Here is a 15803-nt window from a genome sequence, read left to right as displayed (position 1 = left end):
CTGCTCAAATCTTTATCATCCTTTTGCCTACAGAATAAAGTTCTTTGTGACACTGAGTTCAGTTTGATGCTTTGTAAGATCTGGGTCAAGTTATTTCACTTCTTTGGAACCTCTTTCTTTATCTGCAAATTGGAGATAATGTTTTATCTTTGTGTTATTTAGGGGGTAAAAACTTTGTTAAATCATAAAGCTCTATTGTGTTATTACGAAGGTCAGTATGATACTGAAAATCAGTACAGGGAAAATAATGGGTGAGAAATCTTTCACTATGTATTTCACATTCCAGTCACTACTTTTTTTGAAGTTTTGAAAGTTAAGTTTTATTAATTTTTTTTGTCTTTACCTTTCCAAATTGAACTCTTTCTTGTTACAAAAGCCCATGTATATTCAAAATGATGTAAAAAAAAAACTGAAGAGTCCAAAGTAGAGCTATAAAATTATTTAGGTCCATAAAAGGAAAAATTAAAGGAACTACTGTTTGTTGGGTTTATGCAAGAAAGAATAGCCTTCTTCCTAGTGTAGGGGAAAGATTCTGAAGTTATTATTCTCTTTGCCTGCCCTACAAGTGAAAATCAGTTTTCGAATAAAGATGGATAAGTTTTTGGTTAGAAATATGACATTTTGGCCTTTGGGATAATAAAGAAGCCTATCTCTATACTTGTTCAGGAAAAGAACAATGAACCATCTGTTTTCAGTACTTTGGCCTATAACGAGCACTTAGTAAATGTATTAATTGATTTAAATCTGCTTGTAAGTGTAGATTAGATGCTAACACCAGCACACAGTAAACCATATTTATGCCTTAATGGTTTGTGTTCTTTACCTGTATTGCACATACCATAAAATTTGGCTTAATAGCCTGCTTTATTTCATATGTTATTAAATCTAATATTAAGTTGATTCCTATTGCTCAAAATGTAAACTTTAACTATATCATAAATTGGCTTAGTTTTCCAAAATGCTAATACAGAAAAAGGAAATAATGTATTTCCTCCTAAAATTTTTTGTCTGGCTATAACTTGTAAATAACTTGGAAGTCATAGTTTGTATTTCTTATACAAAAGAACATTTTCTTGAAATATAATAAAGCTATTTTTTAAAATGTACACAGGAAACCTCGACCTGTCTCCCAGTTGGTTGCACAGCAAGTTACCCAGCAGTTTGTGCCCCCACCACAATCAAAGAAAGAAAAAAAAGATAAATTAGAAAAGGAAAAAAGTGAAAAAGAAACAACTAGCAAAAAGAACAGTTATAAGAAAACCAGGTAAATCTGAAATATATTTTGTGACATTTGTAAAATATTTTTTAAAAATTCTTTTTCTTTTTTAATTTAATATGTATTAGATTGTGTGTATAAAAATAACTTTAAAGTTTTGACTGGTTTCAAAAGGTCTTAGAAATTAAATCATAGAAATTAAAAATGGAACTGTTTATATGTGCAACTATTAAGGATGTGAATTAATCACGAATTAGAATTCGTTTTCTTAAGGACTAAATACTCTTAGCCTATATATTGACACACTCTTTTATATAAGCATTCCAGACTGTTCCAACCATACTTTTTAGTCATATTTCACAAAGCATCAATTAAAAACTCTAGTTATTAGTGATGGAACATATTATTGTTGAATTCTATACAAAATGTATTGGTATAAATTATACATTAGCACATATTTATGACTCTGGCTTAGACCAAGGCCTTTTTACATGGTTTTTGTACTACCACGTTAAATATTTATGATTGATCATATGGTTGGAACCATTCTGTCCTGGCTCTAATACTGAGTAGTAAACATTGCCATGTTTTTTAACATCAACATACTGGTGGCATGCTTGTTACACTAGATACCTTGATCTATACACAGATGTATTTTATAATGTAAATTCTGCACATAAGTTTCACAAAAATTATGTTGGAGGGGAAAACTAGTTTTAAATGTTATAAATTTCATTTAGGCCACGATTGAAAAATGTGGATCGGAGTAGCGCTCAGCATTTGGAAGTAACCGTTGGAGATCTGACAGTCATTATTACAGACTTTAAGGAGAAAACTAAGTCACCACCTGCATCTAGTGCTGCTTCTGCAGATCAACATAGTCAGAGTGGTTCTAGCTCTGATAATACAGAGAGAGGAATGTCCAGGTCATCTTCACCCAGAGGAGAAGCCTCATCATTAAATGGAGAATCTCATTAAAGTTTACTTTTTTCCAGTTTCTTTAGTCACTTCTCTGTAACATGCAAATACAAAGATTTTTGCCAACACATGCCACATTTTCATGACAGACATTCATGCACAATCCACAACATGTTTTACATAAAATAAAAGTACATTAGGATTAATAATTTTGTTGCAATCTAAAGACCACATTTGCAGAATTAACATTTTGATATCCAGAGTTAAAAGTGCCATGAAAATGTGGTAGAGCATTCATTATGCAGTGTTATTAGTAACCTTTTTCACTTTTAGTGAATTACAACACTTAAACCTTGATTTTGCTACTATTGAATGGCATGTACTGAATTAAAATTTTTATAACATAGTTCAAGCTGCCTAGATATGTATTATTTGAGAATTATGAAACAGTTGTATAAGTGTGTTTGTGTGTGTGTATATGTATACATATATATACATACAAGTCAGATCAATTCAGTCAACTATTAGAGCAACCAGATTTTCATAATAGTTATCTTCTTAAGTACACCTGCTGGTACTTGGTGTGATTAAATTAGGAAAATTGTTATTAAAGGATTTCTATTAACTTTGGCCAATGTTTTTTGACACATTTTACTAGATTACTCTTACAAAATTATGTTTCTTGTTTTATCAAATTTGCTTTCCTTGGCTTCTTAAAACATTCATATATTATGTTTACTAGCAAAATACTAAACACTTTAAAGTATCAATTGTTTAGCTTTGTAATTGAGATAAAGCACTATTATGATCACACTAGTATTTTCCATATTATATAAAATTTTCCATTTGAAATGATTGTATGTCTTTGCCAAAACAATAAGAACCATCCAGCAACAGAACAAATTTCCGTTTTAAAAAGTTGCATTTCTGAAAAGGCTTTAAATGAATAATAATTTTATCACTTGTTTCTTGCCCCAGATTTATTCAGTGCTATCAACATGTATAAAAATAATTACTACAGAAATATGGAGTATTTCACAGAACTTGGGAATAACTAATAATAATGTATCCTATTTCTTCTTAAGTCAGCTTTTGTTATTTTTATTGGCCCTTTATTATATGTTTTTAGTAATTCCTATGAAAAACATGCAGTTCCTTATTTTCAGGCACAATTATCATTTATGCATATATCAATATACTAATGCAGACAAAAGTATTTACGGTCACCCAGCATTATGTAAAATTACCAATAAAATATTTTTATGACTATATCTTCTTCATTTTTGTTTAAAACCAACATGTATTTAATGCACACATAAAAAAAAATCCAAACTGGGTTCATCTAATTCTTGTTCTGTTGAATACATGTTTGTTTGTTTTATTGTCTCTCCCATTAGATTGTGAACTCCTTGAAGACAGGGACTATCTTTTGCCTTTTTTTTTTGTATTCCTAATGTTTAGCACAGTGCCTGGCACATAGTATGTGCTTAATAAATGTTTATTGTCCAATATTCTCACATATAGGGAATTAGTATATAGACAGGACATTTATCCATGAGCACAACTATACAATATTACATAAAAGGCATCTTCATGATAATTAAATTGAAGATCCTAACAGTTTTAATGTTTAGGAATTTTTTGGGTTATAAATGTATTTTTCTGTTTAATATAGCATTTATACTATAGACATAGTAGTACTGTCTATTTTGTTAGATGCTAGTGAGAGTTGCAGAAAAAGTAAGTCTTATGTGATGTCTAAACACTTAAGTACTTCATTCTTTGAATGATCTTAAAAAATTAAAACTTTAAGTGTGGTTTTGAGAATGGTGGTTTTGGTAGGAGACTTGTAATGAAAGATTGGTTTTTTTGGTTATTTTAACTTCGTTTTGAACTATGAAGTCTCCTTTGTCTTATTTGGTTCTCTTCATTTCCTATTTTTAAAGGCTGATTTTTTTTTGAGATCCTGAGTATTTGCATATGCTAATGATAATTCTCATTTTTTTTTAATGACACTATGTTCTAAAGACTGTTCTCTAATTACAGTTTACTTTTTGGCATGAGAAAAAAGTCCTGACAGAGCTTTAAATGGATGCAAAACAGACAGTAGTCTGGCAAACAAGCATAATACAATAAGCAAAAAATTGGCTTACATGACATTCCATTGCTAATATAAAGGTAAAACTCCATAAGAGCAACTTACTGCTTTTTATCATGCTTAGAAAACATGTCCCCTGTATTATCTAGATAAGATCATAGGATATAAAACTAAAAGCGAACTTTTTGTTCAGTCATTTTTTAATTGTGTCCAATTTTTCTTGATCCTATTTAGGATTTTCTTGGCAGAGATAATGGAGTAGTTGTCATTTCCTTCTTGAGCTCATTTTATAGATGAGGAAACTGAGGCAAACAGGGCAAAGTGACTTACCCGGGGCCACAGAGCTACTAAGGCCAAACTAGAACTCAGGAAGATGGGTCTTTCTGACTCCAGGGTTGGCACTGTATCCACTTTGCCACCTAGCTTCTCAGAAGGGAACTTCGAGGTCTTCTAATCGGAACCTCTTATTTTATAGATGAGGAAACTGAAACCTGAGTAGTTATAACTTTCAGAATATAGAATAAATGACAGTTAACATTTGGATCCAAGTCCTTTCGACTCCAAATCCAGTGTTTTTGCCAGTAGATCACACTTGATGAATTATGTAGGATAATATTAACTTTTAGAAATGAAAAAACCAAGGCTCAGAATGACTTTGCCAGAGTCACACAACTTAAGTGACAGTCAAGATTCAAACATATGTCTTCTGATTCCAAAACCAGCATTTTTAATATTGCAGAGAAATATTTTCTCTAAATTATTTCCCTGCTCTAATAGATGATTCTTATTCATATTTTATTCATGTGGTTATATGTATTCTTTTCAGATGTGGTCTTTGATGTCTAGCTAAACATCTTCCCAATGAAAAAATTGATGCTGTATGATTTTCTCTATAAAAAGGGAGGGGAAAAAGGAAGAAGTTGATCCTCTCTTTTCAAAGTTCTGTTTTTCTGTAATAAATTAATAGAATTTTATGTAATAAATTAATAGAATTTTAGAACTGAAAGTTATTTTAGATGTCATATGATAAAATTTTGTAGATGAAATAATTTGTGCTCAGAGAAGTTGATTCCTTTGCTCAAGTTAGCAGGAGAAGCTATTCATTGATTTATTCAATAAACATTTATTAAATATCTACTATATCCCCACCTCTGAGATAAGAAATGTGCATAGAAAAAGAGGCAAAGGATAATCTCTGCCCTCAAAAAGTTTACAATCTAGTGGAGGAAATGAGTTAAAAATATATATATATATATATACATACACACACAAAGTAAGCTATATACAGGATAAAGAGGAAATAATCTAAAAACTAAAAGCATTAGAATGAAGAAGGATTGGTAACAGCTTCCTGTAGCAAGTAGATTTTTATTTGGGATTTAAAGGAAACCAGAGAAGTCAGGAGGCAGAATAGAAGACGGGGAGAGTGTTTCAGGCATGGAGGATGGCCAGAGAAAATGCTTTGAGCTTGAGAGCTGGAGTGTGGAACAAACAGGAGGCCAGTGTTACTGGATCAAAGAGGACATGTGACAAGGCTATGAAGGGCTTTGCATGTCAAACAGCATTTTGTATGTGCTCCTGGAAGCAATAGGAAGTCACTGGAGTTTACATGATCAGACCTGCATTTTAGGAAAATCACTTAAAAGAATAGACTAGAGTGGAGAAAGAATGGAAACGGACAGATCATGGCTGTAATCAAAGACACAAGATGATGAGAACTTGCAGTAGAATGGTGGCAATTGCAGAGGGGGGAGGAAGGTGTGTTTGAGAGATGTTGCAGAGGTGAAATCAGCAGGTTTTTGCAAGTGCTTGGATGGGGGTGGTTAGGAATCCCAAATAGCTCCTAGGTTGTGAACAGGAAGATGGTGTTGTCTTCTTCAACAACAGGAATGGAAGATCTTCTAGACATCTAGTTCAAGATGTCTGAAAGGCAGTTGGAGATTCAAGGTTGAAACTTAGGAGAGACTAGGGCAGGTATGGTAAATTTGGGAATCAGCAGCATAACGTCCACAGTGGGCAGATGAGGTCACCAAAGGAAGTAGTATAGAAGGGAAAAGAAGAGCACCCAGGACAGACGCTTCGGGGTCACCTAAAGTCAGAGCATGATCTGGAGGAGAATCCAGCAAAAGTGTTATCACAACAGCCTAGAGAAGAGAACATCAAAGGCTTCAGTGGTCAGGAAGAAGGGTTGAGAAAAGGTTATTGGTTTTGGCAACTTAGGGAATGGTCTGAAGCCAGATTGTAAGGAGATTGTAGAGAACCTCCTATCTCCTGGACCATAATAATGAATTTTTCGTTGCATCATCCAGCCCATGGAAAAAGCACTCCTGCATTATGTGATGCATCATTGTGGAGATTTGGTGTACAAGTTTTGTATTTTCAAATATAAATCAAAATAAAGGGAATACAATTTGACATCTCTAATGATCATATTTATATATACACACACACATATATATATATATATATGGTGCAGGTTCTTGAAATATTTTTAAATGGGCACCAGAAAAAGCTGCTAGTTCATTAAACCTAAAGAATTTATTGAGTTCTTTCCTGAGAATCTGAAAAATTTAAGCATTGAAAATCCTCTTTAATTCCTAACCCTTCCCTATTACTCCTCCCAGTCCCCATTCCTCCCCCCAAAAAGATTACCCTACCAAAGAGATGGTTGAGATGGCCAGTTTTCCATTAGATAACATCTTTTAGGAAAGAATTAAATCACTACATGATATATACTTTGAGTCCTACTAAAAATGAAGTTAAATGATTTTTAATCCACACCAAGGAAATAGCCCCCTTTTTAAAAGATTTTCTTAAGAGGTAAATTCTCCACTTCAAGGATATTTTGAAGACCTAATATAGAAAATAGAACTAGGAAATCACTGGATATTTTTATGTCATACAATTTTTAAAACCATTCAAATTAAAGAGATAGGATTATGAGTGTATGTGGAGAGAGGAAATAATTGGAGAATAACACATATGCACACACAACAGAGGGCATTTCTGTTTTGCTTCCTCAACTGACTGAAATCAAATATGCCCTGAGACATGACCAGTTACAAAAACAACCGCAAAGAGACAAAGATGTGGAGTTGTGATGATTGGTTTCCGAAGAGGAAAAAGAAGAGAAGAGAGCAACAGGCAATAGAGTCTATAAGAGAGATTGGTCAAGAATAGCTAGAAGCAGACCCAATGACTGAAGAACAGACACCAGTGGTAGAAGAGGGAAAAGAAACATGAAATAGAAGGGGAACCAAGCTGGTAGTTGTAGAATTGTATAACCCTTATTGGCTATTACTAAGACCACTGTATTACAGCATAATTGATGATAATGAGCCTGGATAATCAACATTTTTTTAAACTATTATTTAACCTATTGCTAAGGCAGCCAAGTGCAACATTTAAAAAAAAGATGTTCCATCAAAACTAAAGTTTAAAAGTATGTGTATAAATGACTCAATTCAAGAAACATCAAACACCTACCACATCGTACATACAAAAACAAATGAAAAGGACCCTTCCCTCATTGACTTTACATTCTTCTGGGTGTCTAAAACATGTACCTAGATGAGTAACAGTGAGGAAAATGGAAGAAGAAAGGGTCCTGAGTCCGTCTGAGAAAGACAAGAACATCAACTACAGGTTAACAATTATTTGAAAACATGCCATGCAAGTTCCTTAAGCAGGCACATTTCAAGACCCCGGCTTGAGAAGGAACAATTTAGTAGCTGGGACAGTAATAGAGGGTAGAAGAGGGATGATCAACTGGGAGGTTATTGCAGTAGCCTGAGAGAGGAAGGTAAGGTAGTTGTTACCGGAGCAAATAGAAGGGGATGAGTGTGAGATGTGGAGAAGTTTTGTTCTTATTAAGATACCTTGTTCCCAGTGGCAGCTGGGTGATTCGGTGGATGGAAAGCCAACCTGGAGTCGGAATAGTCCTGGGTTCAAACCTGGCCTCAGACACCTCCTAGCTGGGTGACCGTGAGCAAATCATTTAACCCCTACTGCCTAGCCCTGACTGCTCTTCTGCCTTGGAGCCAATACACAGCACTGATTCTAGGATGCAAGGGGAGCATTTTTAAAAAACAACCCTTGTTCCTCTTTCATGTCATAAACTTGATATGTTTGTATATTAGGAATATTATTATGTTTGGGGTACATTATTTTCCTACAACCCATACTTGGTAATTTTATGACGTAAATGCTATTTTCCTGTTGATTTCTATTAGGAAGTCAAAGATGTATTTGTACCCATTAGGAAAAACTCCTACAACTGAGGCTTTGGCCAGAAAGTACTTTGAGATTTGGTCAAGCCTGAGTGTTAACAGCATACCATTACTATTATGTCCTTAGGAAAGTATAGTTCCTCATAGTACATAGTGAATAGTGATTAGCTTTTGTGACACTTTAAGTGTTCTGTTCCTTTGGGTACAGAAGAGAGAGTGCCAGGCCCTGGGGTCAGGAAGATATGAGTTCAAATGTGGCCTCAGATACTTAATAATTTTGTGACCCTGGGCAAGTCATTTAACCTCTGTTTGCCTCAGTTTCCTCAATTGTAAAATGGGGATAATGGCACCTACATCACAGGATAGTTATGAGGATAGATTGAGATAACATTTGTCACTCATTTAGCACAGTGTCCAGTATAATATAAATTATACAATATAAATTATAATTTTCTCTCCCTCCTGATCCTAGATCTCCACTGTTCCATCAGTTCTCTTATTTGACTTCAGCTGTTCTTTGGACCATAAAAATGAATCCTTTTCCCTGGACTCTAATTCCTGAAAATTAAACTTGTATGTCATGGCTTCATGATGGCCAAAAGGCCTATGAAACCGTGTTATAGTCTTTCCCATTCCTCACCAGGAATCCCCAGTACAACATCAGCCTTCATTTGAAGACGCCCAAGTAGGAGATGGAATCCACTTCCTTCTGTGGCCCAGCAGAGCATGTCTAATCTCTCCTCCATATGACAACTAAGTCTTCTTCATTTTTAAAACTCCAGAGTTCCTTCAACTCACCCAGGTATGGCAGCTTGATCTCCCTCCCCTGGACACTTTCAAGCTTGCCATTGTTCTTCCTGAAATGTTACGGCACTCCTGGTCTGACCATGAGAGCCTACAGGGGAGCTATCAATAGTCCCTTATTCTGGATTCATTTCAGTTGAAGCAACCCAAGATCATGTAGCATTCCCAGCTGCCAAGCTGAATTTATTTATTTTCACTAAACCTAGAGTCCACTAAAATACACATATCATTTTGTACAGACTTTTTCAATCATAAAATGTTATCTTATTGAATTCAGATACAAAAATATTTTAACAGGATAAATCCAATAGGTCTTTAGGTAAATTTGTCCAAAACCAATTCAGTTATGATTACCCAACTGACAACTTTTACCTAAAATTCATATTTATCATTGTGTTATGATAGGATAGCCATCTTTAGGTATTTCAAAAGCTGTCACATGAATGCACAATCCTCTCTTATTTTAAACCTTTACCTCTTAGAATTAACATCTTAGAATTAACACTGTGCATTGGTTCTAAGGCAGACGAGGGATAAGGGCTAGGCAATGAGGGTTAAGTGACTTGCCCAGGGTCACACAGCTAGGAAGTGTCTGAGGATAGATTTAAACTCAAGACCTCTCATCTCTGGGCCTGGCTCTATCCACTTAGCCACCCAGCTGCCCCCAATCCTCTCATATCATTTCAGAGAGAATAGCTATTAGTCCTTTCTGCCCCCACCTTTTTTTTTCTAGATAAAGACATGATACAACATTGGAAGCAGATTGAGTTTCAACTGCAATGAGTCCAATATCATGGAAATGCTATGGAGCTAAGTATGATGATTAAATTCAGGGAATAGTTGAAGGCTGAGATAATCATCACACACATACACTTGCTTGGTTTTCCAATGAACTTTTCATCCATACTACATTCTGCGAGGATTTTCAGATCTTATGCAGCCTCACCGTTCTGCTGACCTCCATTTTTGCTTCTCCAGCTGCCTGAAGGAAGCTTGAATTGGATCTCCTGTAAACTTCTTAAATTCAACATGTCTAAAAGAATACTGTTTCCCCCCTTCCAGATTTTACCCTTTTACAATCAAGGAGTACCTCCTTTTCCCATCACCCAGGCTCCCAAACTGTCATTCTTGGCTCCTCACTCTCCCTGATCCCCTTCCCCCATCCAATCTGTTGCCTGGTACAGGCCCTTCTCTCCTCATGACTGAACTATTTCAGTAGGCTACTGGTCGATCTTCCTGCTGAAAATCTCTTCCCTATCGCAGGCCATTCTCCAGCTGTCTGGCCATGTCTCGCCCCTCCATCTTTTCAGTCTCTTTACACCTTATATTGCCCCTCTACCTGATGCCCTCTCCTCATCCCCAAACCTTTGCTACTCCATCTCCTCACTGGGCATTTTCACTGCCTGGACCCAGTGCCTGAAATCTCCTTTTCTCTCCCTCAGTTCACTGACTTCCTTCAAGTCTCAGATAAAATACTGCCTTTTAAAGGAGGTCTTTTTTTTTTTGGCAATTTAGTTCTAGTGTTTTCCCTCAGAGATTATTTCCCTTTATTCTGGATATGGCTTCTCTACACATAGGTTTTGCACATTATCTCCCTCATTTGATTGTGAGTTCCTCAAGGGCAGGGACTGCTTTTTATTTTACTTTTTTTTTTATCCCTAGCATTTAGCACAATGCTCAGCACAGAGTACATACTTATTAAATATTTCTTGGCTGACTTGATCTTTAATATTCTCAGTTACTCATAAGGAAAAACTACTGCTGTCTAATTTAGTGTTCATTAGTTATCAACAATACACTCAAGGATATACAGTGGGCTTTGATAGCCACCAAAAAGAATGAAGAATCTGTAGCCTTTTTAAAGAGCCATTTATGTTTCTCTCATAAATTTGCCCCAATTTTTTTTAATCCTTTCTATGCTTCTTGTTGGCATTTTCTCTTTAGGAACAAATGAATGAACAAGTAAAAAATATTTATTAAGTGCTCACTGTATGCCAGACATTATGCCAAGAGTTGAGGATTCAAATACAAAAAAGCAAGATAATCCCTATCTTCAAGGAGCTTATATTCCAATAAGGAAAAAACCCAAATATAGAGGAAACCAACCTGGGTGTGTTGGTTTGGGAAATGGCAAGCTAGGGAGTAAAGTCAAGGGACACTTGACTACTCTAATGGTAGCACTGATTTATTAGTCCCAGAAAATGAGAAAGGAGATAGAGGAGAGAATCTGAAGGGAGAGAGAACATACGAATCAAGAATGCAGTGATCTAAGCAAGGTAGAAGCTGGAGCACCAACTTAAAGGGGAAAATGAAGCTACATGGCAAGAAAATTATCAGAATATCATAAGAAATATGTTCTGTAGTTTCTTATTTCATAAAAAGTTTAATTTTTATTTGTCCTCAAGTCCATCTTAAAAACATTTCCTTATTCAGGTTCCAAAGTACATACACTTATTCTGTTGAAAAAAAATATATTAATACAAATACTACACTCTTTAATTTAGGCCCAAGTCTTCCATGAGCTAGTTAATATTTTATCTGTCATTTCTAGTGTAGAGATAGAGATGTCCAAACTCATCTTCCATTCCCTCAGCCCCAAGAAATTTTCAGATAACATTTATAGCAATCTTGAACAAAGAAAATACATGTTAAAATACAGTCTGGGTTAACATTCTAGACTTGTTGAGTACCATCCCATTTGCTCATGGACCATCCCTCTCACTCTCTGAGTTAAAACAAGGTACCTCCCTTCCATCTGTATTTTAATCCTTTCTCAATGAAGTCTCAGGGACATGCATCAGTTGAGTGAGGAGATTCTTAATCCATATCCCTAAGAGATTTTGTCCTCAATCATTTCCATAGGGCTTTTTCCCAGGAGAAAGAACTTTAAACAAAAATAACTTACTAAAAATTCTGGAGAAATTAAAAAGTTAATTTTTAACATGTCTCCAACAATCCTAGTATTTTTCAAATTCAAAGTAAAAAACTTTTATTGCTGGTTTTGTAGATGTTAATCATGTCCCCTAAGTCTTTGCTTTTCCAGACAAGGGAAAATGCTAAAATCTTCATGCTAGCACTCCCAACATTTTAACTGTCTTCTGGAACTTTTCTAGTTTTCTTATTGCCCTTTTGGCTTATGTGATACATAAGATTACTCACTATATAAGAGCTGGATTCACTGGACCTAACATTTAAATTGTTAGAAGCAGCTATTTTTAACTTTTTGGTGTGTATGCCATGTCCTTTCACGGTTTGGTGAAAAAACTATATACCTTTTCAGGATAATCTTTTCAAATCCATAAAATAAAATACATTGGACTGGAAAGATAACTGATTATGTTAAAATTCAGTTATCAAAATATTTTTTAAAAATAGTTCCCAGATTCCAAATTTAAAATGCATGTATAAATCTTTGAGTTCTAACAATCATATATGTGCAGTTGGAATTTAGTCAGTAACCATTTGTTGTATATTTACCATGGGCCAGGTATTATGCTAAGTGCTGGGGATGTAAAGAAATGGCAAAAATAGCCTTTCTTCTCGATAAAGACTAGATGAAAGTAAGCTGAAAGGAGAAGGTACTGTTCCTTCTCTGGTAGTTAAGATTTGCAGTTCAAACCAAACTTTATAAAAGCAAAGTTTTTAGAGATGGATGTTCCTTGGAGATCATTTATTCAAAGTGGAATGACTTCTTCTGGAAGTCAGAACTAGATAAATAATCAGGGATGATATAAAGGAGGTTCCTATTCATGTGTAAGTTGAAGAAGGTGACCTATAAGGTCTCTTCCAAATCTGAGAATCTAAAGTCAGGAAAACCTGAGTTTGATCCTGCCTCAGACACTAGTTATATGACCCTGGGCAAGTTATTTAACTTTGGTTTTCCAGTTCCCTCATCAATAAGTTTGGTTGTTTGGTCATTGTCCTCTGTACTTGAAGAATATCTTTTGACTTGTGCATAAATTGTATTTAAGTGAGGCAGAATTGCATAAAGTTGTCAGCTTTACTCTTCTAGAGTCATCAAAGTCCAGGGGCAAGACTATTGTCAGAATGACTGGTGATCCTGAGATGGAGTGAATGACATTGGCTTCTTGGATGTCTAACCAAGTTCTAGATGCTCCAGTAGTGCCTGCTTCTACTGCCATGATGGCCACTGGAACAAACTGTCCCCCCTTTTTATTGGGGGAAGGCTTTACATGCCTAAGGTAGATACCCCTCTAACATACTGACAGTTTTGAGGCCTTGTGTTACCCTCTACCTGATTTAGCCTGCCTGCCAAGACAGCGTGACCACTGCGCATGCTATACATTCTTGGAGCCACAGGTAGACACCCAAAAAGGAAAGCTGCTCTGAAGAAGGCTCAGCAAAGCCCTCACACCAGGGATATTAGTTTTCCCTGAACACTCCATATACCCCATCAGTAAAATAGGGATAATAGCACTTGTAAAGTGCTTTGCAGACCTTAAAAGAATAACTTTTATTATTAACTAGAATGGCCTTCTAATAATTGTCTATGAACATCTCCTAATATTCTTTCAGTGAATGTAACTTACCCTAAAGCTTATAGTTCTGGTTATCTTTTCAACTAATGAATGATGCATCTAAATAGGTTATTCCCAGTTCCCATACATAACAGTACTTAAAAACATTGTCCATTTGCTCAGTGTTCCAAATGGAATGAGGCTTCAGGGTGGAGCCTCTTGCCCCTGGGATACTTCCTAGGACCAGAGTCACTGGGGAAGGTGGCAAAATGCCTAGCAAAACCCTGGAAAAGGATCTACAAATGGTGTTCAGATACCAGGCCTAACCATGAATCAGGTTTCTGGGATATATTTTGTTACTATTATATTCTAACTGCACAAATCCTGGGATAAGCAAAGGAACTGGTGTTGAATATGAGTTTAGTTAGCATCCAAGCCTCAGGTACCAGGTATTGACCTTCCCATATACCCATCTTGATCTCCCTGGTGTTTCAGATAACCAACAGCCATCATGCAGATGTTCCCTGACAATGGAAACTTGTAGGTAGGAGACTACTTGTTGATTTATACCTCAAGACTCTGTCCTGGACTGTTTTTTCTTCTATACTATTTCATTTGGTAATCTCATAAAGTCCCATAGATTAGATTTCCTCTAAGGTTTGCTTTGGGTTCATCCCAAAAGTTTTGGTATGTTTTCTCATTCTTGTTATTTTATTTGATGAAATTATCTGTCATTCCCATGATTTCTTCTTTGACCTATTAACTCTAGGATTAAAGAATTAAGTCTACTTGAGTATGAATTCTTTCTTTAAAGCCTGTTATTGATTATAATTTCTATTGTCTTCTGGCCAATAAAAGATATGTTTAACATTTTTGTTTTTCCTATATTTCTTTTATGAGTTTTTAAAGCCATAGACATGGTCAATTTTTATAAATATACCAAATAAAGCTAAAAAGTTTATATAAACTATATGTATACACAAATATATACATACATAAATACATGTGTGTGTGTATATATATATATATCTGCCAGGGGCATCTAGGGGGTATAGTGAATAGAAAACCAAACCTGGAGTCAGTAAGAGTTCAAATCATGTTTCAGGAACTAGTTGTGTGACCCTGGGAAAATCACAACTTTGGTTGCCTCATGGTCTGCATCTGTAAAATGAGGTGAGGAGGAAATGGTGAACCACTTAAGTATCTATGCAAAAAAAAAATGGGATCACAGATTTGGACATGACTGAAAATGACTGAATGACAACAAAAGTATGTATATACTCACATGCACATACATATATATCCATATTGTGTATGCACAAACATGTATACATGTGTTTACATTTTATGTATATAAATGTATATATGTGTATACATATATGTAAACATTTTCAGCAATAAAAAGTGATAGCATGCTAGGGCTTAAAAACTTCAAAAATAATAATATATAAATTTACATCATATATATGTGTATATATGGGGATGTATATGTATGAGTGTGTATACACTTACACATATATACTTTCCTCATTCAGTAATTGACAAAGATATGTCATATCTAACTTTTCCAAAACTATGTTGAGGCCCTTAGCTTCTTTCTTATTTAAATTTTTGTTAGGTTTATCTAGTTCTGATGGTACAGCCAGACCCATCAAAAGCAAAAGCCAGTTGGAGACTACAACCAAGAAACACTAATGCTTCCTGGCTCTGGATTGCCATAAGTGCCAGGGAAAGCAGGCTCTGAACTGCTTGTGCTAGTGTGTGTGGCTATGTAGCCCTCCACCAAACCTGAGGAAAGAGTACAACATTCAGATGGGGTCAGTACAAACCATCAAAAGAAAGCTGGGGCAGTGGGTTGGTGAACTGAATTGCCCAGTGTGGGAATAAACTGATCTTCTTTGAGTAGAAATAAAGCTACATGTCTAATACCTAAGGGGAACATCTTGAGAACTCCAGCAAAACAAACAAACAAACAAACAAAAATAGGAAATGAATTATCCTTTTGCCATATGAGCTTTCTACACTTGAGCCTACTTCCCATTGACTATGAAGAGCTGGAA

At 35.4% G+C, this 15803-nt stretch overlaps 1 protein-coding gene across 2 annotated transcripts in view; it reads left to right on the top strand.

Annotated features, from left to right (window-relative positions):
- YAF2 (YY1 associated factor 2) overlaps window positions 1-14615 on the top strand; it is a 101743-nt gene extending 87128 nt beyond the window's left edge. For both annotated transcript variants that reach the window (XM_001362186.4, XM_003341957.4), the window contains 2 exons: window positions 1112-1264; window positions 1957-14615. In XM_001362186.4, coding sequence (XP_001362223.1) covers window positions 1112-1264; window positions 1957-2194 — 391 coding nt within the window. In that variant the 3' untranslated portion in view covers window positions 2195-14615. The remainder of the gene's footprint in view (window positions 1-1111; window positions 1265-1956) is intronic.
- Window positions 14616-15803: the final 1188 nt, after the last annotated feature.

Source organism: Monodelphis domestica, chromosome 5, assembly GCF_027887165.1.
Source record: "Monodelphis domestica isolate mMonDom1 chromosome 5, mMonDom1.pri, whole genome shotgun sequence".
Lineage (NCBI taxonomy): Eukaryota > Metazoa > Chordata > Mammalia > Didelphimorphia > Didelphidae > Monodelphis > Monodelphis domestica.
Note: the sequence above shows the minus strand (reverse complement) of the source record. Positions and strands in the feature narration are given on the sequence as shown.